This window comes from Carcharhinus amblyrhynchos, chromosome 20, assembly GCF_965287045.1.
Source record: "Carcharhinus amblyrhynchos chromosome 20, sCarAmb.v2.hapA, whole genome shotgun sequence".
Lineage (NCBI taxonomy): Eukaryota > Metazoa > Chordata > Chondrichthyes > Carcharhiniformes > Carcharhinidae > Carcharhinus > Carcharhinus amblyrhynchos.
This window is the reverse complement of record NC_137343.1, coordinates 6,755,251-6,779,428: the sequence shown is the minus strand read 5'-3', so window position 1 is coordinate 6,779,428 and position 24,178 is coordinate 6,755,251. Positions and strand designations below refer to the sequence as shown.

Below are 24,178 nucleotides of genomic sequence, written 5' to 3'. Positions count from 1 at the left end.
CTGAAAGCACCTGCCTCAATCCAAATGTTGCTTGGAAACGTGAAACATCCACCATCCACAGTCAGGCTGCTGTGAGGCCCAATGAAACCAGTGTGTTCAGGAGTGACTTTTGGTTTACTAAGCCTAACCAAATCACTAAGACTGTCTTTGTTAGTTGACACAATTGCTCCTAGTTCTGTTTAAAGAGAATTGGCACACATGGATGTGATTATTAAACTGGGTCTTGGAAGTCAGGATTGCAGGAGCATAGAGGAGGTACATACAGTTTACAGGGGGAATCTCTGGCTGACTGTGGGGGGGAAAAGCAATTGACCTGTCTCCATGGAAAGCAGCCAATACTGCCTGAATTCCAGTGGGAAATCTTAACGCTTGTGGTTAACCTAGACTGACACTGCCTGGCAACACCTTTGCTCAAGATGCTAGGAGGGATTTTCCAGCTGTTCGTAGCGGTGGATTCTCCAGTCCTGCTGCAGTGGATGGAGATTTAGCTGAGCACCAAATTCTCCATCCTTACGATAGCAGGCCATGAACAGCTGGAAAGTTCTGGCTGCTGTCTCTCGGATGAGCTGGTTTCTGAGAAGAATTCTCCCCGATGTCCTGGCTAACACACAACTTGACCAAGATCTGAAATCACGTTATCTAGTTATTTGTTTCAGTGCTGTTTGTGGGATCTTGCTGTGTGCAAATGGGCTCTCCATGTTTGCTACATTACATTTTTCATTATCTGTAAAGCACTTGAGTTGTGAAAGGCACTATATAAATGCAACTATTTTTATTTTACAATCAGCAATTGAATTACAATCCATAGGAATTGAAGGTATGAATGGAATTAAAGATACTCTGTGATCCGCTTTACAACCTGTTTCCTGTGACTGCTCTTCAAAACAAAAGTATTTCCTTGGCAGTGAAGCTTTTTGGGAGGTTCTCGGGTTGTGAGCGGGCCAGTATTAACAAAAATCTGCCTTTTTTTATTCAGAGACCCAAGTAATGGGACACACCTGCCAACTTTCAAAGGCTAAAGCAAAATGTTTTGTTTTTAATTTAGAAAAAGAGCTCATTGTAAAGGAAATCACTCCCACTGCTCAAGAACCGGAGAGGTAATTCTGATTTGTAACAATTTGATTATATAAACTGTCTTTTTTTGAAAGAATTAATACAGAAAATGCTGGAAAAACTCAGCAGGTCTGGCAGCATCTGTGAAGAGTGACTTGAGTTAATGTTTCGAGTCCTTGTGACTTCTCTAAAGTGCTGTGAAGAAGGACCATATGAGCTTGAAATGTTAACTTTCTGAAAGAGATGGCGCAAACTCAATGGGCTGAATGGCCTCCTGTGCTATTCTATGATTCCACAGCAAAATCCTGCAGATGCTGGAAATCGGAAATAAAGACAGAAAATGCTGGACACGTTCAGCAGGTCTGGCAGCATCGGTGGCAAGAGAAACAGTTAACCCGTCAGGCGCCTTTCACGCAACGTGGAAAAGGTTGACTGAGATCTTTAACCGTTTTAATGCAAATACAGTCAGGAGGAAAGAACAAAATGGGAGATCTGTGATGGGGTGGAGAGCGGGAGAGACTAAAAGATAAAGATGACAGTGTAAGGCAAAAAGAGAAGGATTTTGATGGAATGTCACAGAGCTGAAACATTAACTCTTTCTTCCCCACGGATGACTGACCTGCTGAGTACCTCTGGCATTTTCTGTTTTTTTGTAAGAGGTTTACAACACAGAGGCCTCCTCCCTCACCCCGCCCCCGCCTTCAAAGTGGGAAAGACCCGCATGTTTGACTGGGGTCTCCACAGCAGTGGTTACAGTCCTCCATGGGACTCGGGTGTTGCCATCACCCTTCTCCTCATGGCTGATGTCAGCTGTGGCTCAATAGGTAGGAATTTTGCCTCTGAATCAGATGGTTATGAGTCCAGATTCTACTCCAGAGACTTGGATCACAAAACTTAAGGCTGACAATGTGTTACCCAGCTGGGTGCCGACAGCTGGCACAGGTCGTTGCAGGCAGCTGATGCAGATCAGTGCTGGCGGCTCGCCAAGGTGGGTGACGTGGAAGGGGGGTGCTGGCGTTGGGGGCGGGGGGGGGTGGGAGGTGGGAGGAAGGTGCTGGCGGGTGATGCTGGGGTGGGTGGTGCTGACGGATGACGCTGGGTGAGTGGGGGGGTGTTGGTGCATTACTGAGAGAATGCTGCACCTCGGAAATGCCATCTTTTGAATGAAATGATGAAGCAAGTTCCTGTCTGTCTTCTCTGGTGGGCACTAATTTGAGGAAGTACAGGGAGATGCTTGTTGGTGTCTTGAACAACATTTATCCCTCAAGTAACGTTGCAAAAAGAGATTATCATTGTCACATTGCTGGCTGGGTGAAAATTGCTGCCACATTTCCTAGATTACAACAGGAAAAGTACTTAATCGACTGTAAAACACTTCGAGACATCCCGTGGTCATAAAAGGCACTTCAGAAAAGTATGTCTTTTCTCTTTTTCACTAGGCCAGAGGGTCAGATATTTGAGATCTGGGGGGTCTGGGGGTTGGGGGGGGTGGTGGTGGTGGAGCAGGTGGGCGGAAATGTAAACACATTAACAGATGTGGGGATTTGTGGTAGACCTCCCAGTCCCAGTTGATTTCTTTGACTTGTTTTTGACTCTAAGAGCCAGGTGTCTCTATTGTGAACAATAGTCATAATCTGTTCAAACAAGGAACATTTCACCCACTGCTGGGGACTGCTTCATTCAGAAAGGGGATAAATAAATGAGTTGCTGCCTCTCTACCAAAACTCTTGAGTCATCTTTCAATCATTACGATCAGGCCTTGCTATGTTTCTTTCACATTCATTCTCTTGACAGGGCTGTCACTGGTTAGACCAGCTTTTATTGCCCTTGGCTAATTGTCCTTGAGCGTGGTGGTGAATCATCACCTTTAAATGCCACAGTCCATGTGATGTAGGTGCACCCACAGTGCTGTTAGGAAGGTGAAGGAGCAGAATTATAGCTCCCACCTCCAGATGGTGAGTGGCTTGGGGGGTGGTGGCCACTTGCAGGTGGTGGTGGTCTCCTGTGTCTGCTGCCCTTGTCCTGTTAGGTGGTAGAGGTTGCAGGGTTGGAAGGAGTTTGTAGATGGTGTACACACTGCTGCATCAATCCCTGTCACATCCCGGGATAACAGTGAACTGTTGAGCTAAAACTGAGCTGTGTATTTAGTGTATTCATTTTTCACTTTTGTAGAACGGAATCCAGAATTCTGCCGTTGATATCGGAGAAATGCAGCTTGTGACCAATGGGACAACTCGGGAGGTCTCAACAGAAAATGAGAACAACAATCACAGCATCAGCCTCGAGGGAATGGGTCAGTACAATATGGAGATTGCTGTAAATACTTAGGATGTGGTTACAGTGCAGGCAAAGGGTGTTCCTTTACTTGTCAGTAAAAACTAAACTGTGAGCTCAGATTAGTTTTACTACCAGTTACATCTTCACCTCTTCACAATTGAAAACAGAAGGTTCTGTCCTGGGTACGTTTCATCCCTCTGCCCATCTGGAAAAAATGACATTCCCAACAATCGGGAAGTTACATTTCCAAAAAGCATTTCAAAACAAACAGCTGAACATGGGAACAAAATAACACAGAATATTAACTGTGTTACTTTCTCCATAGATGCTGTCGGACCTGATGAGATTAGCCAGCATTTTCTGTTTTTATTATAGGAATAAATAAGTGAAAATCTTCTAACCTTTTTTAAAAAAATTACTAGAATGGTTTACTTTGCTATGAAGTTCACTAAAGATCAATAATTATTTTCTTATCATGGCTTTTGAAATCACAGCTGTGATATTTTTTATTCTAAGGTGTAGGGGGCGATCTTATCAAAAAAATTCTAAGTCCCAAATGAGCTTGAAAACGAGAGAAATTAGCGCTATTTGTTTGGGCAACTTAAAAATCCAATCTTACCCCACTTTGTCAGTAGGGGGATGGGCAATCTGAAAGCCAGCTGATAGCAGCAGAGGGAGCAAATGCGCATGGGCAGATTTCTGCCTCTTCTAGCAATAGCTGGTGGCATTCATAGCCCATCCCCACCCCACTACTGCAGGACTCCATGGCTAATTGATACCTCCCCCACCTGGAATGATTACGACCACTGCGCCCCCTCCGATCAATCTCTGTTGCAGAGGTACAGTGATCTTGCCCCCTCAGGCCCTGCACCTGGCACTGCCAGACTGCCAAGTGGGCACTGCCCAATGGGCATTGACTCTGCCCCCCCCCCGACCTCTCAGGGATGGGGGGGAGTCCTCAATGATGTTCTGCGCTACTAGTGAGACCATGCCGTCTGCTCCCCTTTGATAGGCATCACATGTCATCCACAGAGGCAAGGAGCCTGGACAATTGAATCTCATGCTCACTATTACAATCAACCTCATGCCCTTTCCAGGCACGAGACTGATCCCGCCTAATACCAGGTGTCAGTAAGATCGTGAGAGGTGAGAAATGGGGTGTGAACCTGATTTTTTGGCTCTCTTGCGATCTTACCAGATCACCACACCCGTTAACCAGCAGGACACAATGGTAGGATCATGGCCCTACACTTTGCGATATATAGATTTTACTTTCTTAAATAATCCAGAACTGGGCTTAGTTTTTAATAAAAAGATTTCCTAAAGAATCATTTGGATCTAGCTGCATCTGATATTTGCACTGTTATTGAAGTGATTCAGCCTGTGTTAGAATCCACTATAACTCCCATTCTGTCTGCTGCAGGCAATTCACTCTACAATGAAATGGAAATGGCCTCCAGTGAATCAGCAGTGACTGAGTCTGGGAGTGACGAGATCTTTGTGATTTCGACTGGTCTGAGCTTGGGCAATTTACATTTCTCCAGCTTTAAAACAAAGGTATGGGGGATTGGGGGAGAGCGGAATCTATAATTTTGCCACAGAAACAGTGAAGGAATAGCAATTATAGTTGCAAGCTAGATTGGTTAATATCTTGAAGGGAAACTTGAAGGGAAAGGTGGTGGTGTTTGCATGTTCTCTGCTGTCCTTTGTCCTTCCTAGATGGTAGAAGTTGTGTGTTTGGAAGATGCTGTTGAAGCAGCCTTGATGTGTTCCTGCAGCGTATCTTGTTTGTGAAGTTCCATATCTTAAACTGGAAATGTGCCATTTATTCAGTCCTCACAACATTGAAATTCCTCAGACAGCTCTTTGTTTACCAGAATGTTAACTTTAGAACAGCTTAGCCCCCTCAGCTGTCTTTTTCTCCTGAAGCCTAAAGGCTTTTAAAATCCAAATGTGATACTATCTGAATCACTATTTTTCGTGTCTTGTCTATTACTTGAATTCAATCTCGGGGTGGAGGTATCAGCTATAAGGCCAACACGTTCATTGCCCCTCCTTAGTTGCCTTGAAAAGGTATGATATGACTTGTTTGGGCGGTTTGTAAAAAACCTCAACTATGTTGGTTTATGCCTGGAATTGCATGTTGGCCAGGACTGAGTAAGGACACATTGCCTTCCCTAAACAATTTGACCACATTGGAGTCACAATTGCTCATAGCAGCTTTCCATTTGTTTCTTAAAAAAAACCTAATTCAAATTCTTATATCTGGATTATTAATCTAAGATACAGGGTTACTGGTTCAGCAACTCACCCATTAGGTCGTCCTTTCCTCATCTTGCCAACCTCCATAAGACCATAGGATATAGGAGCAGAATTAGGCCACTCGGCCCATCGAGTCTGCTCCACCACTCAATCATGGCTGATATTTTTCTCATCCCCGTTCTCCTGCCTGTTCCCCATAACCTCTGATCCCCTTATTAATCAAGAACCTCGATGGCTTGTTGCACCATGAACTTTGAACCTTCACCTGTTCCAATGAAGTTTAATATAGAGCCCTTTGCTGCCCGTGTAAGATAATGAGGGGGATGGATAGGGTAGAGCTAGAGAGATTCTTCCCACTTAGAAAGGATAGCAGGACTAGAGGGCACAGCCTCAGGATAAGGGGGAGGGGGTGCAGTTTAGATCGGAGTTGAGGAGGAACTTCTTCACTCAAAGGGTGGTGAATCTCTGGAATTCTCTGCCTGTTGAAGTGGTGGAGGCTGCCTCGCTGAATATATTTAAGTCACGGGTAGATAGGTTTCTGACAGACAGGGGAATTAAGGGTTATGGGGAGAAAGCGGGAAAGTGGAACTGATCCACTTCAGATCAGCCATGATCTTATTGAATGGCGGGGCAGGCTCGAAGGGCTAGATGGCCTACTCCTGCTCCTATTTCTTATGTTCTCTGTGATTCAATTTTAGAGCTTTAAATTATCTTTTTAATCTATAAAATATACTCAGACAAACTAATGTGTTTCCCTTTAAACTGAAGTAAAATAGATAGATGTTCTGTACTTTTATAAGAATATCTGTTACGTTTAAGGTCGGAGCTGTGGCTTTTTGCCTCTTAGCAACGCCAACTCCCCTCACATTAAAGTGAAAGATCTGATGCTGGCACAACAGCTGGTGAATGTTTTGGTTTGTAATAATTGTCTAGACGAATAAGCTGCAAGGATTATCTCATTTTCTGGAAGGAAAACAAAGATTAACAGTGAGTTTGTGTTTGGACGTTGGAACTCCTGTTTAAATATTGCATTACAACTACAACAACAACAGCCTGCATTTACGTAGAGCTTTTCCCATAGCAAAGGCTATCGGACCAAATCTGACCCCAGCTGCATAAAGAGATTTTAAAGCAGGTGATCAAAAGTTTGGTCACGGAGGTCGTCTTTAAGAGGAGGTTAGAGAGGAAATCCCAGCGTTTGGGGCCCAGACAGCTTAAGGCACAGTCAACAGTGGTGGAATAATTGTAACTAAAAGGCTAGAATTGGAGAAGCATAGAGCACGTTAAGGAAATGACTGAATTTCAACTTCACCATTTGTATTAATGGGAAGATAGTAATGAAACATCAAAGGGGGCAGCATGGTGACACAATGGTTAACACTGCTGCCTCTCAGCACCAGGAACCGGGGTTCAATTCTTGGCTTGGGTAACTGTCTGCGTGGAGTTTTCACATTGTACCCAAAAATTGTGTTTCCTCTGGATGGTCCAGTTTCCCCCCACACTCCAGAGATGGTGGGTTAGGTGGATTAGATCAAAGATCATAGAATCCTACAGTGCAGGAAGAGGCCCTTCGAGTCTGCACCGAACATAATCCCACCCAGGCCCTACCCCCATATATTATACCCACTAATCCCTCTAACCTACACATCCCTGCATACTAAGGGACAATTTCTTAGCATGGCCAATCAACCTAACCCGCACATTTTTGGATTGTGGGAAGAAACCGGAGCACCCAGAGGAAACCCATGCAGACACGAGGAGAATGTGCAGACTCCACACAGACAGTGACCCTAGTTGGGAATCGAACCCAGGACCCTGGAGCTGTGAAGCAGCAGTGCTAACCAATGTGCTACTGTGCCGCCCCAATTGTCCATGCTAAATTGCCCTTTAGTGTCAGGGGCACTGGCTAAGTTAAACGCATGGGGTTATGGGTACAGGGCCTGGGTGGGATTGTGGTCGGTGCAGATTTGATGGATCCTGCACTGTGGGATTCTATTTTCTGTAGCCAGAGAAATGAGACTGGTTTTCAATGTAAAAATATGTAGTGTGCTGTTTTCCAGATAATTATTTCTTCATTTTGATTAATGTGTTTTGTTTCATAATTTATCTTTTAAAAATTTTTATGACCCCAGTTCGTTTTTTTAATTCACTTGGATTGTGGGCATCATTGACATTTATTGCCTTCCCTAGTTGCCCCCTGAGAAAGTGGTAGTTGACCATCTGCACAGCTTACAACACAGAATAAGAACTCATGGTGCGGGGAGTAACATATTAGCATGGATAAAGGGTTTGTAAGCTCACGGAAAGCAGAGAGTAGGGATAAATGAGTCTTTTTTAGGTTGGCAAGCTAGAAGTAGTGGAGTGCCACGGAGATCAGTATTCGGGTTGCAACTATTTACAACTTAGATCGATGACTTAGATAAAGGGGGCGAATGTATGATAGCTAAATTTGCCAATGACACCTAGATAGCTAGGATAGTAAGCTCTCAAAAGGAGAAAGGGTCTGAAACAAAGGTTATCGGTAGGTTAAGTGAGTGGGCAAATATTTTGCAAAGGTGTATATTTAGGAGAAAATGTAAACTTGTCCACTTTGGCAGGAAGAATAGATAAATAGTTTACTAATTAAATGGAAAAAGACTGCAGAACCCAGCGGTACAGAGGGATCTGGGTGCTCATGAATTATCAAAGTTAGTATGTAGGTACAGCAAGTGAATGGCAAGGCAAATGAAAAGTTGGTGTTTATTGCAAGGAGAATGGAATATAAAAGTTGGGAAGTTCGACTGTCGTGAGACCACATCTGGAGTATTGTGTGCAGTTTTGGTCTCCTTATTCGAAAAAGGATATAACTGCATTTGATGCATTTTGGAGAAAGTTTGCTCAACTCATTCCTGGGATGAGGAGCTTACCTAAATGTTGAATACTTTGGGCTTATTTCCATTGGAGTTTAAAGGAATGAGGGACAATCTTATTGAAAATATAAGATCTTGAGGGGACTTAATAGAATGGAGAACAGGATCCTCCCTCTTGTGGAAGAGACTAGAACTAAGGGACACAGTTTAAAAATACAAGGTCTCCCTTTTAAGACTGAGGAGGAGAAATATTCCCTGAGGGTTGTTGGTCTGTGGAATTCTCAGCTCCAGAAAACAGTAGAGATTGAATCATTGAATTTATTCGAGGTTGAGTTGATAAATGTTTGATATTCGAGCATTTTGAGGGGCGGACAGCAAAGGTGGACTGAGGCCACATTCTGTTCCAATCAGCCGTGATCTAATTAAATGGCAGGTCAGGCTCAAAGCTATTCTATAAAAATGTATTCTTTAATGGGATGTGGGCATCACCTGCTAAGCCAGCATTTTCATTGCGCGTCCCTAATTGCCCTGGAGGAGGTGGTGGTGACCCACTGCCTTGAACAGCTGCAGTCCATGTGGTGTAGGTGCACCCACAGCACAGTTAGGGAGGGAGTTCCAGGATTTTGATTTGGTGACAGTGAATGAACGACAATTATAGTTCTAAGTCAGGATGGTGAGTGGTTTGGAGGGGAACTTGCAGGTGGTGGTGTTCCCAGGTACCTGCTGCCCTTGTCATTCTAGGTAGTAGTTGTGGGTTTGGAAGATGCCGTTGAAGGAGCCTTGGTGAGTTCCTGCAGGTGCCTCCTGTAGATGGTAACACAGCTGCCACTGTACGTCGGTGGATGGAGTGAATGTTGAAGGTGATGGGTGGAGTGCCAAACAATTGGGCTGCTTTGCCCAGGATGGTGTCGAGCTTGAGGGTTGTTGGAGCTGCACCCATCCAGGCAAATGGAGAGTATTCCAACTCCTGACTTGTGCCTTGTAGATGATGGACAGGATCTGGGGAGTCAGGAGGTGACTCAGCCTCTGGCCTAGTCTTGTAGTCGCAGGATTTATATGGTTAGTCCAGTTCAGTTTCTGGTCAATGATAACTCCCTGGATGTTGATAGTGGGGGGGCTTCAGTGCTGGTAATGTCAATGATTGTCAAGAAGATGGTTGGATTTTAAGAACATAAGAACATAAGAACGTAAGAAATAGGAGCAGGAGTAGTCCATCCAGCCCTTCGAGCCTGCCCCGCCATTCAATAAGATCATGGCTGATCTGAAGTGAATCAGTTCCACTTTCCCGCTTTCTCCCCATAACCCTTAATTCCCTTGTCTATCAAAAACCTATCTACCCGTGACTTAAATATATTTAGCGAGGTAGCCTCCACACTTCAACGGGCAGAGAATTCCAGAGATTCACCACCCTTTGAGTGAAGAAGTTCCTCTTCAACTCTGATCTAAACTGTCCCCCCACTTATCTTGAGGCTGTGTCCTCTAGTCCTGCTATCCTTTCTAAGCGGGAAGAATTTCTCTATTTCTACCCTATCCATCCCTTTATTATCTTATACGTCTCTATAAGATCCCCCCTCATCCTTCTAAACTCCAATGCGTACAGACCCAGTCTATTTAGTCTCTCTTCATAGTCCAACCCCCTCAACTCCGGTATCAGCCTAGTGAACCTCCTCTGCACTCCCTCCAAGGCCAATACATCCTTCCACAAGTGTGGCGACCAAAACTGCACACAGTACTCCAGCTGCAGCCTCACCAGTACCCTGTACAGTTGCAGCAGGACCTCCCTACTTTTATATTCTATACCCCTCGCTATAAAGGCCAAATCAAAAGGTCTATTACTGGAGATAGTCAATGCCTGGCACTTGCATGATGTGAATGTCATTTTGCCACATCCACCCAAGCTTGAATGTTGTTCAGTTCTTGCTGCATTTGGGTGTGTACTCAATATCTGAGGTGTAATGCTGTATGTTGTGTAATCAATGAACACCCCCACTTTTGGCCTTCTGATGGGAGGAAGGTTATTGATGAAGCAGCTGAAGATGGTTGGGCCTAGGACACTATCCTGAAGAACTCCAGCAGTGATGTCCCGGAAACTGGGATGATTGACCTCCAACAACCACAACCATCTTCCTTTGTGCTCAGTATGACTCCAAATAGTGGAGGATTTTCCCCGATTCCCATTGACTGCAGTTTTATTAGGGCTCCTTGATGCCAGTCTCCAGTCAAATTGTTCCTGTGTCCAATGCTCCTAGAAAGGATTTAGCCCTTTAAAGGATGGAGACCAGACACTAGGCAGTTAATTTCTGGAAGGATATCAAATCCAGTTGGGGCTCCCAGAATTAGCTGAGTTTGGGTTGCCCCTTTTTGGTCCATGGATAGAGCTACCACTGCCACAAAATCCCAGCCCTAAGTTCAAGGTTTTCTGTTTACATTTAAAATGTGTTATGTGAAAAATACAGTGTTTAATCACTTCTTATTCCAGGGTTTGCTTATGGCCTATGAAACAAGGGTCCATGTTATCTGCACCTTATTATTCACTACATGGTACATGTTTCTCAAGTTATTGTCATGAAGGTTTACAGCATGGAAACAGGCCCTTTTGCCCAACTTGTCCATGCCACCCAGTTTTTACCACTAAGCTAGTCCCAATTGCCCACATTTGGCCCATATCCTTCTATACCCATCTTACCCATGTAACTGTCTAAATGCTTTTTAAAAGACAAAATTGTACCCACCTCTATTACTGCCTCTGGCAGCTTGTTCCAGACACTTAGCACCCTCTGTGTGAAAACTGCCCCTTTGGACCCTTTTGTATCTCTCTCCTCTCACCTTAAACCTATGCCCTCCAGTTTTAGACTCCTCTACCTTTGGAGAAAGGATGTTGACTATCTACCTCATCTATGCCCCTCATTATTTTATAGGCCTCCAAAATCACCTGCGTGGTTAGTACTGCTGCTTCACAATGCCAGGGACCCGGGTTCGATTCGCGGCTTGGGTCACTGCCTGTATGGAGTTTGCACCTTCTCCCCGTGTCTGTGTAGGTTTCCTCCAGGTGCTTTAGTTTCCTCCCACATTCTGAAAAATGTGCTGGTTAGGTGCATTGACTCAACAAGCGCCGGAGTGAGGCGACTTGGGGAATTTCACAGTAACTTCATTGCAGCGTTAATAAACTTTACTTTAAGCCTCTTATGCTCAGGGGGAAGAAGTCCCAGTCTATCCAGCCTCTCCTCTTAACTCAAACCATCAAGTCCCGGTAGCATCCTCGTAAATCTTTTCTGCACTCTTTCTAGTTTAATAATATCCTTAGTTCTCAAATTTTTTTTTCAGGTTCTCACTTTCATTTTCAAAGTTGCCGAATATTCCTGAACGTCCTTCCTGGCTCAATCAGTTCCTCCTGGGAACCAGCAAGATCTTCCCAGATGGGAAATTCCTTTCAGTGATCTCTCCTCTCTAGCGAGTTACTAGAATGTCAGTTTGGCCTAATGGAGAGCAGGACAGAGAGAAATAGGAAATCTCAACAACATCGAGCTTCTTCTGAAGTTCATTCCTATCAGAAGGAAATCGGACTAATAGGAAAGAATGGTGCAGCTTCCTAACCTAAACAGGATTAATCGCTTAAAGCAGCTGGTAGTGTCTGATTTTGTACATTTTAAGGGGTCACGTGCTCTAAAACAAATTGTCTGGTCTCACTTTTAAAACCATTTTAAACTGGAATTCCATTGTAACTTATACCAGCAAATATTAAAGGTCCATATGTGCCAGCCCTCAATGAAAAGACAATCTTAATTTCTTTCATGACTTAAGGACATCCTTAAAGCACTGTGCAGCCAGTGAAGTTTGTTTAAATTCTAGTCATTGCTGTAATGTAGAAAACACGGTAGCCAATTAACACACAGCAAGGTCCCACATGTTATCGACTGGATAAACCATTTTTAAATTCTGTTGGTTGCATCGTAAATATCGGCTGGGACACGGGGAGAACTCACCGCCTCTCCTTCCAGTGGTAGCCCTGTGATCGCTTACGGTTACCTGAAAGGCACAGTGTAACGTCTCTTCCAAAAGCCAATACCTCTGGCAGTGCAGCACACCCTCAGTACTGCATTGCAGTAGCAACCTGGATTTTGTGCTGAAGAGTCTGGGACATGAACTCTCAGCCTCGGACTCCAAGAGGTACCGCTTAGAAGCAGCCGCATTGTCCAGTTTGCAATCCTATCGGTGCCAGGGAATTCCCAGTGATGGGATGGTGCTGGTATGTCAGCCTCTGCTGAGAATGCATCACGAACCTGCAAGATGCTGGCTGGATAATTTTAACAGTATCTTCCTGAAACTGCTGTGGAGATCCTTTTCTTTCTGAAAAGACACGGGTAGTGTTTAAAAAAAAAAGAGAATGATTGCAGAAGGAGGCTTCCTGAAATCCACCAGGTAACAAAATTTGCCTGTTCCTCTACAAGAGTAATTTAACCTGTCCCTTTCCCAAATTTTTAAAATCTTGTGGCATTTATCCAATTTCCCCTTTAAAAGCCGTGATTGAATCTGCATCCACTGCTCTTTTAGGCCAAATTGTGAACACTTGCTATGTTTTATAAAAAAAAACCCAAAAAAATTGTTTCTCATGCCACCTTTGGTTTTCAAATCCATCCACAGCCTCACGGCTCTCCCGAGATCTCTGCACTCCTCCAATTCCTGGAACTCACATATCTCTGATTTTGAATCATTTCCACCGTTGAACAAAGAACAGTACAGCACAGGAACAGGCTCCTTGTCTCACAAAGTCTGCACCAATCATGTTGTCCTACCTAGACCCCGCTGCCTGTATCCTCTATTCCCCATCTGTTCATGTCTCTATCCAAATAAGTCTTAAAGTATTGCTAACGTATCTGCCTCAACCACCTGACTTGGTGCATTCCAGGCCCCCACCACCGCACATCTCTACTGAACCGTTATCCCTTTATCTTGAACTTCTGCCCCCTTGTAATTGTCATTTCTGCCCTGGGAAAAAGCTTCCAACCTCCCCTCGTAATTTTATAAACTTATCAGGTCACCCCTCAGCCTCTGTCTTTCCAGGGAGAACAATCCCAGTTTATTCAATTTCTCCTCATAGCAAATACCCTCCATACCAGGGAACATCCTGGTAAACCTTTTCTGTACTCCCTCCAAAGCCTCCACGATGGCTGTGTCTTCAACTGTTGAGACCTTAAACTCTGGAATTCGCTCCAGAAACCTTCCCACTTCTGTCCAATTTTAAGAAGTTCTCTCAAATTTACCACTTTGACAAAGTTTCCAGTTACTAGTCATAAAGGCTCAGACTTTGAGAGATTGTTAATAAGATCTGCCAGTGTTTGCCACCATTGTTCCTCGGAATCTGACGAAAAGATAAGTGTAGATTACTGCAGATATCCTGACACTGTGTCTGTCATTCATTGCTCCATCGCCATCGGTGCTGCAGCTTTCCAGCAGAAACAGCAATCAGCAGGATCCATCGATGGGCAAGAACTTCCCCTTTCCTGCTCCCATCAAAGGGTCGCGAGTTTCAAGTTTTTAGTGAACAGATCACCACCAACCCGTCCTGACCCCCCATGTTGACACTATAGTTAAGAAAACCCACTAACGTTTCTACCTTCTCAGAAGACTAAGGAAATTTGGGATGTCAGCTACAACTCTCACCGACTTTTACAGATGCACCTTAGAAAGCATTCTTTCTGGTTGTATCACAGCTTGGTATGGCTCCTGCTCTGCCCAAGACCGCAAGGAACTACAAAAGGTTGCGAATGTAGTCCAATCCATCACTCAAACCAGCCTCCCATTCATAGACTCTGTCTACACTTCCGGCTGCCTCAGCAAAGTAGCCAGCATAATTAAGGACCCCATACACCCCGGTCATTCTCTTTTCCACCTTCTTCCGTTGGGAAAAAGATACAAAAGTCTGAGGTCACGTACCAACCGACTCAAGAATAGCTTCTTCCTTGCTGCCATCAGACTTTTGAATGGACCTATCTTGCATTAAGGTGATCTTTCTCTACACCTTAGCTATGACTGTAACATTACATTCTGCACGCTCTCTTTCTCTATGAACGGTATGCTTTGTCTATATAGTGCACAAGAAACAATACTTTTCACTGTATGTTAATTAAATGTGACAATAATAAATCAAATCAAAATCACTGTTAGAAACCCCATAGAATGTCAAGGCTTGCTCAGTGAGGTGTGGCTAGATATTTAACACATCACTACTACTGTTAAACAACCTATCTGACCCTGAAAAAATCCTATAATCTATGGAATGTTGTTAAATGTTTGTCAGGTTAATTATTAGATTTTTAAATTTTAAAAATGTAATGTTTGCTGATGATATTTCACTTCTGCCTTAACTCCATAGATACGTTCCAATCTTTAAAAATGATTTCTTTATTTTATGTGCTTTTATTTCTTAGCTGGCAGTTGGAGAGAGTTAATTTACTGTGATTGGCTGCTATGACAGCTTGATGATATTACTGCAACTCAATATGAGAATCACAATTTACATGTCAAACTATTGCACCTCCAGATCGTTAAAGATCTTGCTCACATCACAGGTGAATGCAAAATCTAGACAAGAAGCTCTTGATGTGGCTTGGTGTCCAATCTTATCTGATTACAGTCCTGCAAAAGCACCTCTGGGACATTTTGCTGGATGTTGTTATAGACACTGGGCTCAGTAATAAAGGCAGATGCACAAGACAGCACTGACTTTGGCTCCTTCTGCACATTGGGGATTTTTGCTCGTTCTCTCACTGATCCCTCATCCACAGGTCACCAAGAGAAGCCCGACCACTCCACCTGCCGCCTGCGATTGGCTCGTGCCAAATCTCCCACCTTCTGATGGAGAGAGGCTGCCGTCACTGAGAACAACGGGTGGCAGAGAAAACTCCCCCAGCCGACGGCGAGCCTGGAGTGCTCGGAACTTCCACGATGTTCTGGGGCCACTGCCACAATTGCCAAGAGAGTGGCGTGACTGGACTAATAACGGTCCATTCACAAAACTGCTGGAGAATTGCGTGAGTATATCTAAGGTCAGAGCTATTTCAGTCATGAAATCCACCAGGTAACAAAACTTGTTAAAATATGTAAATGTAATACAATATACTGTTGAGTTGGGGTAATCGTAGTCCCATATACAAGGTGAAGGGTCAGTGATTATTTCTAGTAGTTTTCATAGTATCATAGAATCCCTACAGTGCAGAAGAAGGCCATTCGGCCCATCAAGCCTGCACTGACCACAATCCTACTCAGGCCTTATCCCCTTAACGACACATATTTACCCTACTAATCCCCCTGATACTAAGGGGCAATTTAGCACGGCCAATCAACCTAACCCACGCATCTTTGGACTGTGGGAGGGAACCGGAGCACCCAGAGGAAACTCACAGAAACAGGGAGAACATGCAGACTCTGCACAGAGAATGACCCAAGGCCAGGAATCAAATGCAGGTCCCTGGCGCTCTGAGGCAGTAGTGCTAACCACTGTGCCACCCATACTCCACACTGTTACTGGGAATTTTCATAGTAACTTCATTGAAGTGTTAATGTATGCCTACTTGTGACACTAAGAAATAAACTTACTGCCACTTTCCCTCCCTGTTATTCGCCCTCCCCATTATTCCCCTTCTTGTTAGTTCAGTTGAGCAATACCACTGATGAGAAAGCGGTATAAATGTCTTCATATTGATAAAGAACATAAGAAATAGGAGCAAGAGTAGCCAATTCAGCCCCTCAAGCCTGTTCTACCATTTAATATGATCATGGATGATCTGCTTTTACCCTCAATTCCATTTTCTTACCCATTCCCCATAATCCTTCAACCGATTACTAATTAAACATTTGTCTATCTCCTCCTCAATTTCACTCACTGTCCTGGCATCCACCGCACTCTGGGGTAGTGAATTCCACAAATTCTCTGTCCTAAAACTGCCACACCCTTATCCTGAAACTCTGACCTCTGATTGTGATTGTGTGCTGTCAGGAGGGGAGGAATATGTAACACCTTAGATTTGTAACAAAAAATGTTTTAAGGTGTGACTGCATTACCAGAGTTAGCGAGTTAGCGAGTGAGTTCACCTCCATAGTGCCTTAACAACCAACCACAATCTCTACAACTAAACCCAGCCCTGCCACAATGGGAATTAAATTGCAATGCATCACAAACTTTACCTAGGAGCACAAAGAGAAGAATGTCACAAATGATTGTGGGATATTCCGGTGTATTTTTTAAAAAATGGGTAACATTTCAAAGGGCAAAGTTTGTTGAACAAAATCCAGACAGCAAAACTTGGCTGAGGTATAAAAGCACTACATTGAATAAAGTTTATACAAATGCTATTTTTTTAAAAAATGGGATATAGTCCCAGAATCTCAGAACTGTTACGGCACAGGAGGCCATTAGGCCCATTGTGTCTGCACCAGCTCTCTGAATAACCTGTATCCCTGCAGATAGATTACTGGAAAATAAATAAATTCCCTCTTGAAACCTCAGTTGAATCTGCCTCCACTACACACTAGAGTTCATTCCAGATCCTAACCACTTGCTGTGCTTTTTAATAAAAAGTTTTTTCTCATATTGCTGCAATTTTCTCAGCCTGAATTTTTGGGATGGTGAGTGCATGGTGCCTGTTATTTGGACAGTCGGCAGGGAACACATCGCCAGCGACTCTCACAGGCTCCCACAGGCCTGTCCATCCTCTAATGGGTGGTGATTGGCACCAGGTGGGATTTCCATCCCCATTTGGAAGGAAGTCATGTCTTGGAGAAGTGTCAGTCAGCCTAATTGGCCGACAGCTCTCCAGCACATCCCGGCACAGTGCTGCAGTGGCTGGAAGAGTTATTCCTGAGACTGTCCCAGAAACCACGGTGCTGGAAGTACTAAAGGTCCTGGGGATAGGAGGGTAGGGGATGGGGGAGGGGGGGTTGTTGAGAAGGGGGCAGGGGTGAGAAAAGGGGATGGCGTGAGAAGGGGGAGGGGGCATGAGGGGTCAATATCATTGCTGGGGGGATAAGCCAGTGGGGGAAGTCAGTCTTCCCCTGGTCTGTGAAGAGTGGGCACCCTCTGTCTGAGGGCCTTTCATTTGAAGCTCTTCCTTCCCACCCTAGATTGAGGGTGAGAACTTTTTCTCTTTCCCACCCTTTAGTCATCATGCACCTGCCAGCCTGAAAATTGAGGCTTGGTGGTTAAAAGCCCTCAAGTGGCCATTTAAGGGCTTTGGTAGCTGCACGGTACATGGGTGAGCTTCCCGTCTGAGGCCTGGTGCACCCCACAGTAAAATCGCATTCAGGGAATTGAGACAGGAAGTAAAATCAATTCCCTCATCCCTTCAGATCTATTAAAATAGTCAGTCAGAGGTTGACAAATAATCTGCCTTCATTAGCTCAGTTTCTTCATAAACAGACAAAATAGAATTTGATTTGGGGGCAGAGTGAGCAGTTAAATCACAGAAACAGTAAGTAGCCTCACAACATCTGATTAAAGTCCAGTAGGTTTATTTGGTGGTAGGAGCTTGCCTGGGCTTGCAAAATCTCACTAACTGTCCTGGCTGGAGACAATTCATACCTCCTTAACCTGAGCTTAACCCTCTCTCCACTCATGTTGTCTGTGCCTGTAAAAACTTGACTACCTATAAAGACTTGCATTCCAACCATTATCTTGTAATTGAGTTTGTGTCTATAAATGCCCTGTTTGTGAACAAATCCTGCACTCACCTGATGAAGGAACAGCACTCCGAAAGCTTGTGCTACCAAATAAACCTGTTGGACTTCAACCTGGTATTGAGACTACTTATCGTGCCTACCCCAGTCCAATGGCAATTCCACATCAAATCACAAAACTTTAATGTTTGTTAGCTCTCCAGTCACACATCCGTTTTTATAAATGGCATATAGGATCTTGGGTTTTATTTAGAAGAAGGTATGGAATACAGAAGCAAGGATCAAACAATACTGGTTTGGTCTCAACTGAAATATTTTGCCCAATTCTGGGCATCACACACTCCTGGAAAAAGGTGAAGACTTTAGAGAATGGTTTCAGAGATGCAAGAGATGATGGAGAGGAAATTTGTTAGAAATGTCCAAATTCATGAGGGCATGGACAGGGTGGATAGGGAACATCTGTTTCCATTTGCAAAAGGATGGAGAACCAGCAGACACTGATTCAAGTTGATTGGCAAGAGAGCCAATGGTGATGTGTATTTTTACATACAGAATGGTTTGGGCACAGCCTCAGAGTGGTGGAGGCAGATTCATTCATGGCTTTCAAAGGGGAATTGGATAAGTATCTGATGATGAGAGTGAATTGCAGTGCTGTAGGGAAAGGTGAAAATGGGGCCTGCTAAATTGCTCTTGACAAGCTGAATGGCCTTCTGCTGTGCTGTAACCATGGCATCCAGATGTCCCAAAATGTTTTGCAGCCAATGAGAAGTTTAGTTTTTGTTATAATTCAGGAAACATGATGGCCAGTAAGCTCACAGCAAGCTCCCATAAATAGCAATCAAATAATTACCAAATACTATGTTCAAAGATGTCGTTTGAGGGATAAACATTAGCCAGGGCATGAGGGAGAAGTCTCCCCCATTCTTTGCTATGTTCACCTGAGAGGATAGTCAGGAACTGCTCTTAAAGGCAACAGCTGACAATGCAGCATTCCCTCAAACATTACACCGGAAGGACAGTCTGGATATCTGGAGCGAGTGCGAACTCTCAATCTTCTGAGTCAGAGGCAGCTATGCTGCACACTGCGTTGTACCTTTAATCTAAGATCCAGCAGTCTTTGTACAATAACAGATTCAACATAGTGAATAGAAATCTCACTGTTTCCTTCACGACTCCGCTTCCTACAGTTCATGTTCAGGGACAGCACGGTGGCACAGTGGATTGCACTGCTGCCTCACAGCGCCAGCGACCTGGGTTTGAATCGGTTTGGGACATTCTCTGTGTGGAGTTTGCACGTTCTCCCCTTGTCTGTGTGGCTTTCCTCCAGGTGTTCTGGGTTCCCCCCGCAGTCCAAAGATGTGCAGGTTAGGTGGATTGGCCATGCTAAATTGTGCCTTAATATCTCAGGATGTGTAGGTTAGAGGGATTTGTGGGGTAAATGTGTGGGGTTGTGGAGATAGGGCCTTGGGTGGGATTGCGATCGTTGCAGACTCCATGGGCCAAATAACCTCCTTCTGCGCTGTAGTGATTCTATGTCTTATGTTTTACACAGGGCTCCAGCAATTCACCCAGTGACCTCGACACTGACAACAAGCGGAAAGTTGTGTCTGACATGCGGTTGGAAACAGAGTTAGAGCAATTATATTCCGATTCTTCAGGAAGTGCTGCTTCATATCCACTCACTCAATCGGCACAGAGTCACCGCAAGGTCTTTGCAGGCACCAATCTGAGGAGAGCCTGGTTTGGAAGTCCCTGCTTTGGCTTCCGGCCTACTACCCGTCCACACAACTCAAGCACCAACTGTCAGAACCGTGCCAGGCAGCAACTGGACCCAGAATATATCCCGTGTGGCCAAGGGCCTCGGTGCTCAGCAGACGGCTCAGTGCCAACCAACATCATCAAGAGCTTGCAGGCTGATGCTACCAAAAGCAGGCACCTTGCCAACGGAGCTGATCGAATAACGCTGACAAAACCCGTTTTTGTCATCTCAGAAGCAAGTGAAGATCGACAGCCTCTGGTGCAAGCCCTGGATCCTGCCGGCCTGTCCACTGATCTCGGTCACTTTGAGGAAATAAAGCTGGACAAAGTTAGCCGAGCGTCAGAGCAGGAATTCAACCATCCGCAGCCTGAGAGTAATTCTGACCTCTGATTCTACCCAGTGGATGAAGGGTCAAACCTCACACGTCAAGAGACTCAACTGATACTCCAAGAAGGCAAAGCTGTATCTCGCTGATAGAGACAACTAGCAGGTCTGTAATACACCAGCTCCAAAACTATCTCACACAAGTAGTGACCTACACTGTGGCTGGAAAACACGCAGAAGGAGTTAAAGGAATTACTTGGCATCAGTGGCAAAGTGATTTATTTTACTGGGATGACGGAGAAATTTGTCAGTCTTTCATTGACAGCTGGTTGTTTGCCCCTTGAGACAGCTTTCCATTGATTCCTTTAAGCTTGTCAGAACTGAAACATGATAGATCCTAAAGATTATGTATCTTGTGGCAGAATGACAAGAGCTTCGTTTGACTACTTTAACTTTTCATTCAGAAGCAGTGAACAGGTCAGGATTATGGATTTATATTTGGCTTGAGTTAAATATGAACTGTATACCTCAATTACAAGACAACCTTCTGTGCAGCTCCTCTGATCAGCTCCTAGATTATTTTTGTAGATAAGTGAAGACAGCTTAAATTCTGTCACACATTCAGCTGGTGAACGTTGTACAAATAAATGTGTCAGTGGCAAATATTGGTTCATGAAACTGAAACTCCTACCTGCTCTGTCCTGTCCCGCTGAGTTGCAGTAAATTTCTGAACAACTCCTGAAATTTTCACTGTCATTTTTAAAAGGAAATCAATGGAGTGTTTTAAGACAAAAGCAAAATACTGTGGATGCTGCAGATTTGAAAATGGAAACACAGCAGGTCTGGCAGCATGTGTGGAGAACAGAGAGGTTTGAGTTCAATATGACTCCTCTTCAGAACATCTGGAAGAATTTTAAGGTTTGTGAAGCAGGTGGCATCCAAAAGAAAATGGCACTGAGCAGTTAGTTGGTGAAAGGAAGATCGATTCAAGCTGCAGCAGTATCTGCAAACTGTACTGTATATTATCATTTCTCTCTTCCAGTGCTGACTGATCCTCTGTCACTTCCATTCTTTGCAGCTCCCTGAGCAGTACAAATTGGTGCGAACTGCATTGAAAGTTGAGAAGATTCAAATTATCTTTAATAATTTAGGTTCCTCGCATAGCAATTTATATTCAAAGTTTACTTTTATTGCTTTTTTTTTGTAATTCGCATGTACAAAGGGTGTTAAGCTGTCTCAAAAAATTAATATCAAAATATAAAATGATCAGATTGGAAACAAGAATTTTGTAATCACCTTCTCAGAGTACATGAACAGCTCACATCATTTTCAGTTTTCTCCCATGTTGGGCAAAATGGTGAAAATTCACGCATGCCACTGAGGCCTGAACTCTGAGCCTGATGATCCAATGAAAAGCTGTGCTCTAAACTAAAGGCACTTCCCAAGTTATTGAGCTAACTGTCAATCTAGTTTTTTTTTTAAATCATAAATATTTCCAAGTAAGCTTATAGTCTAAGAAAATGTGAATGAGAATAAACATGCTGGCTTAGCTGCAGTGTCTTACTTTCATTTGACATGTGCGTATGGTGATGGACACTAGACAATCCTACACTTGAGTATATGTATAGCTATTGTTACCAAATTCCTCATGAAGGTACCTTTAAAACTACCACCATCATTAGACACTGAATAAAGTCTATGCCTTCATACAATCATACAACTCATCAAATCTGTATCAACTCTTTCAAAAAGCCATCCAGCTGCTCACATTTAATATCCCCACCACCATCTTTCCCCATGTCCTCTCTTTTTTTTTCTCTGAACATATCCATTTTCCCTTTTGAACGTTACCACCAAAACTCTATCCCTCGTTTTATCAGTGCATTCATGGCATGCAGTGTTAAAGTAAGTTCTCCCAATTTAGGGGAGGCGGTATTATCACTGGACTGTTAATTGAGAAGCTCGACTAATATTCTGAGGACCTGGGTTTGAATACCACCACAGCAAATGGTAGAATTTGAAGTCAATAAAAAAAAAATCTGGAATTAAGAATCCAATGACCATGAAACCATTATCAATTGTTGGAAAAACCCTGCTGGTTCACTAATGTCCTTTTGGGAAGGAAATTTGCTCTCCTTACCAGGTCTGGTTTACATGTGACTCCAGAGCCACAGCAATGTGGTTGACTTTCAACTGCCCTCAGGCAACTAGGGATGGGCAATAAATGTTGGTCCAGCCAATAATGCCCATGTCCCATGAATTAACAAAACAAAAATTCCACCTCTGGCTCTTTTTACCGATTTAACTTGATTTTGTGTCCTCTAGTTTCCAACCTTCCTGCCAATGGAAACTGGTTTCTTTAGCTATTAATCAAAATCCTTCCTGATTTTCAAAACCCCCTTGAACATTTCCTATTTTGAGCACAATCCCAATTTCTCCAACCTTCCAACATAACTCAACTGAGAACCTGAAATTAGATCAAAGGTGGCATCAATCCCAGGAGAGATGGTGAACTAGGAGAATAAATACCCTTATTTCATTGCAACGTGCTCTTAATTTAATAACTATTCCATCCCTGTGAAACTAGTTTGGATTGTGAATTGCTTATTGAGGTCATTCAGATAATAGGAGCTCTATTTTCATTATGATGTGGGAACCAGTACTTGATTAGCTGCAGAGATTTAGTGCTAAATTGTTAAGTACCTCGAGGCGGAGAGGCCTATTATGGTCTGGTCTTCACAGGTCATGAATATCCTTGTACAGGTGCAAGAGAACAGTTGATTTTTGAAGTAATATTAGCGTATGGAAGAACTTACATTAAAATAGTATTGAATCTGATTAATGAGATCATACCTCATTAACATGCCTAAGCATTTCATACATATTGATTAGCTTTGGCACAGGCGCAGTGCTTTTGCTGTGAGAATAGCTATCGATGCAGGTGAATGTGGCACATTTCTTCAGGGGGAATCATACAAACAACGAATTGAATGGCCAGTTGCTTGAGGAGGAATTGCCTTCACCACCTGCCCCCTAATTATTCTTATAGGTATCAAGGAGCTTAACTATCTACATGAACCACCACAAGAGACCGTGCATCAGAGGATTGTTTGGAATGTACTCAATGTGTCACATATAGCTGTGTCTCACTTGTCAAAATGATCACCAGCAGTTACTGCTTCTAACACACACACAAGCCTGCCTGCAGGAGACTAGGATTTAAAGAAAGATGTGGTTGAAAAGGTCAGTAAACACAACAGTATGTACAATTTTGCAACCTCATCTGAATGCTAATGAAGTAAAAAATCTAAATTATGTCCTTAATAACATGTGATTGTTTTGTGGCAACAGCTTAATGGAATAGGCCCATTTGTTAGTGCTGGAGACCCAGTTATAATTCTATTATCTCTGTGACCTCTAAGTAATTCATGACCTACTGCTAACAAGGAGGATCCTGTTATTAAATTGAGGCCACATTATAACCAATTTGTTCATCAGTCCCTAAATTAATCATAATTTACAGTCCAAACAAAAGATTTTTTTAGGAAATAACACTCAATTTGTTCATCTTAAATAAATATAATTAAAACAACTTAATATACACTCAGCCCTTCATACTTTCCCAAAATAAATTTCAGGAAAGAAGTTCCACAATGAAATTTCAAGTTGGTGTTGTTGCTGTTAGTTGGAAAATTTCTAAAACATATTATTTGAAAATGGATCTTACAAAGAATATTATCCAACCTTGGTGTGCTCCATCTAAAGTAAAAGTAGGCATACGTTACATTCCCCTCATAATCTTGTAGACTTCTATCAAGTCACCCCTCAATCTCTTGTCATGTCAATGAGAACAAATGAGAGGAGTTTTTTTCCAACCCCTCCTTATAGCTAATGCCCTCTGTACCAAGCAACACCCTGGTAAATAAAGTTAAAATTTATTTATTAGTCACAAGCACATTAACACTGCAATGAAGTTACTGTG

At 43.4% G+C, this 24,178-nt stretch overlaps 1 protein-coding gene across 1 annotated transcript in view; it reads left to right on the top strand.

Moving 5' to 3' along the window:
• The window catches only part of LOC145356179 (uncharacterized), a 49,327-nt gene extending 27,576 nt beyond the window's left edge, over nt 1-21,751 (top strand). The window contains exons 3-7 of the mRNA XM_080208788.1: nt 1,046-1,097; nt 3,226-3,346; nt 4,754-4,887; nt 15,227-15,472; nt 19,666-21,751. Coding sequence (XP_080064914.1) covers nt 1,046-1,097; nt 3,226-3,346; nt 4,754-4,887; nt 15,227-15,472; nt 19,666-20,262 — 1,150 coding nt within the window. The 3' untranslated portion in view covers nt 20,263-21,751. The remainder of the gene's footprint in view (nt 1-1,045; nt 1,098-3,225; nt 3,347-4,753; nt 4,888-15,226; nt 15,473-19,665) is intronic.
• Nucleotides 21,752-24,178: the final 2,427 nt, after the last annotated feature.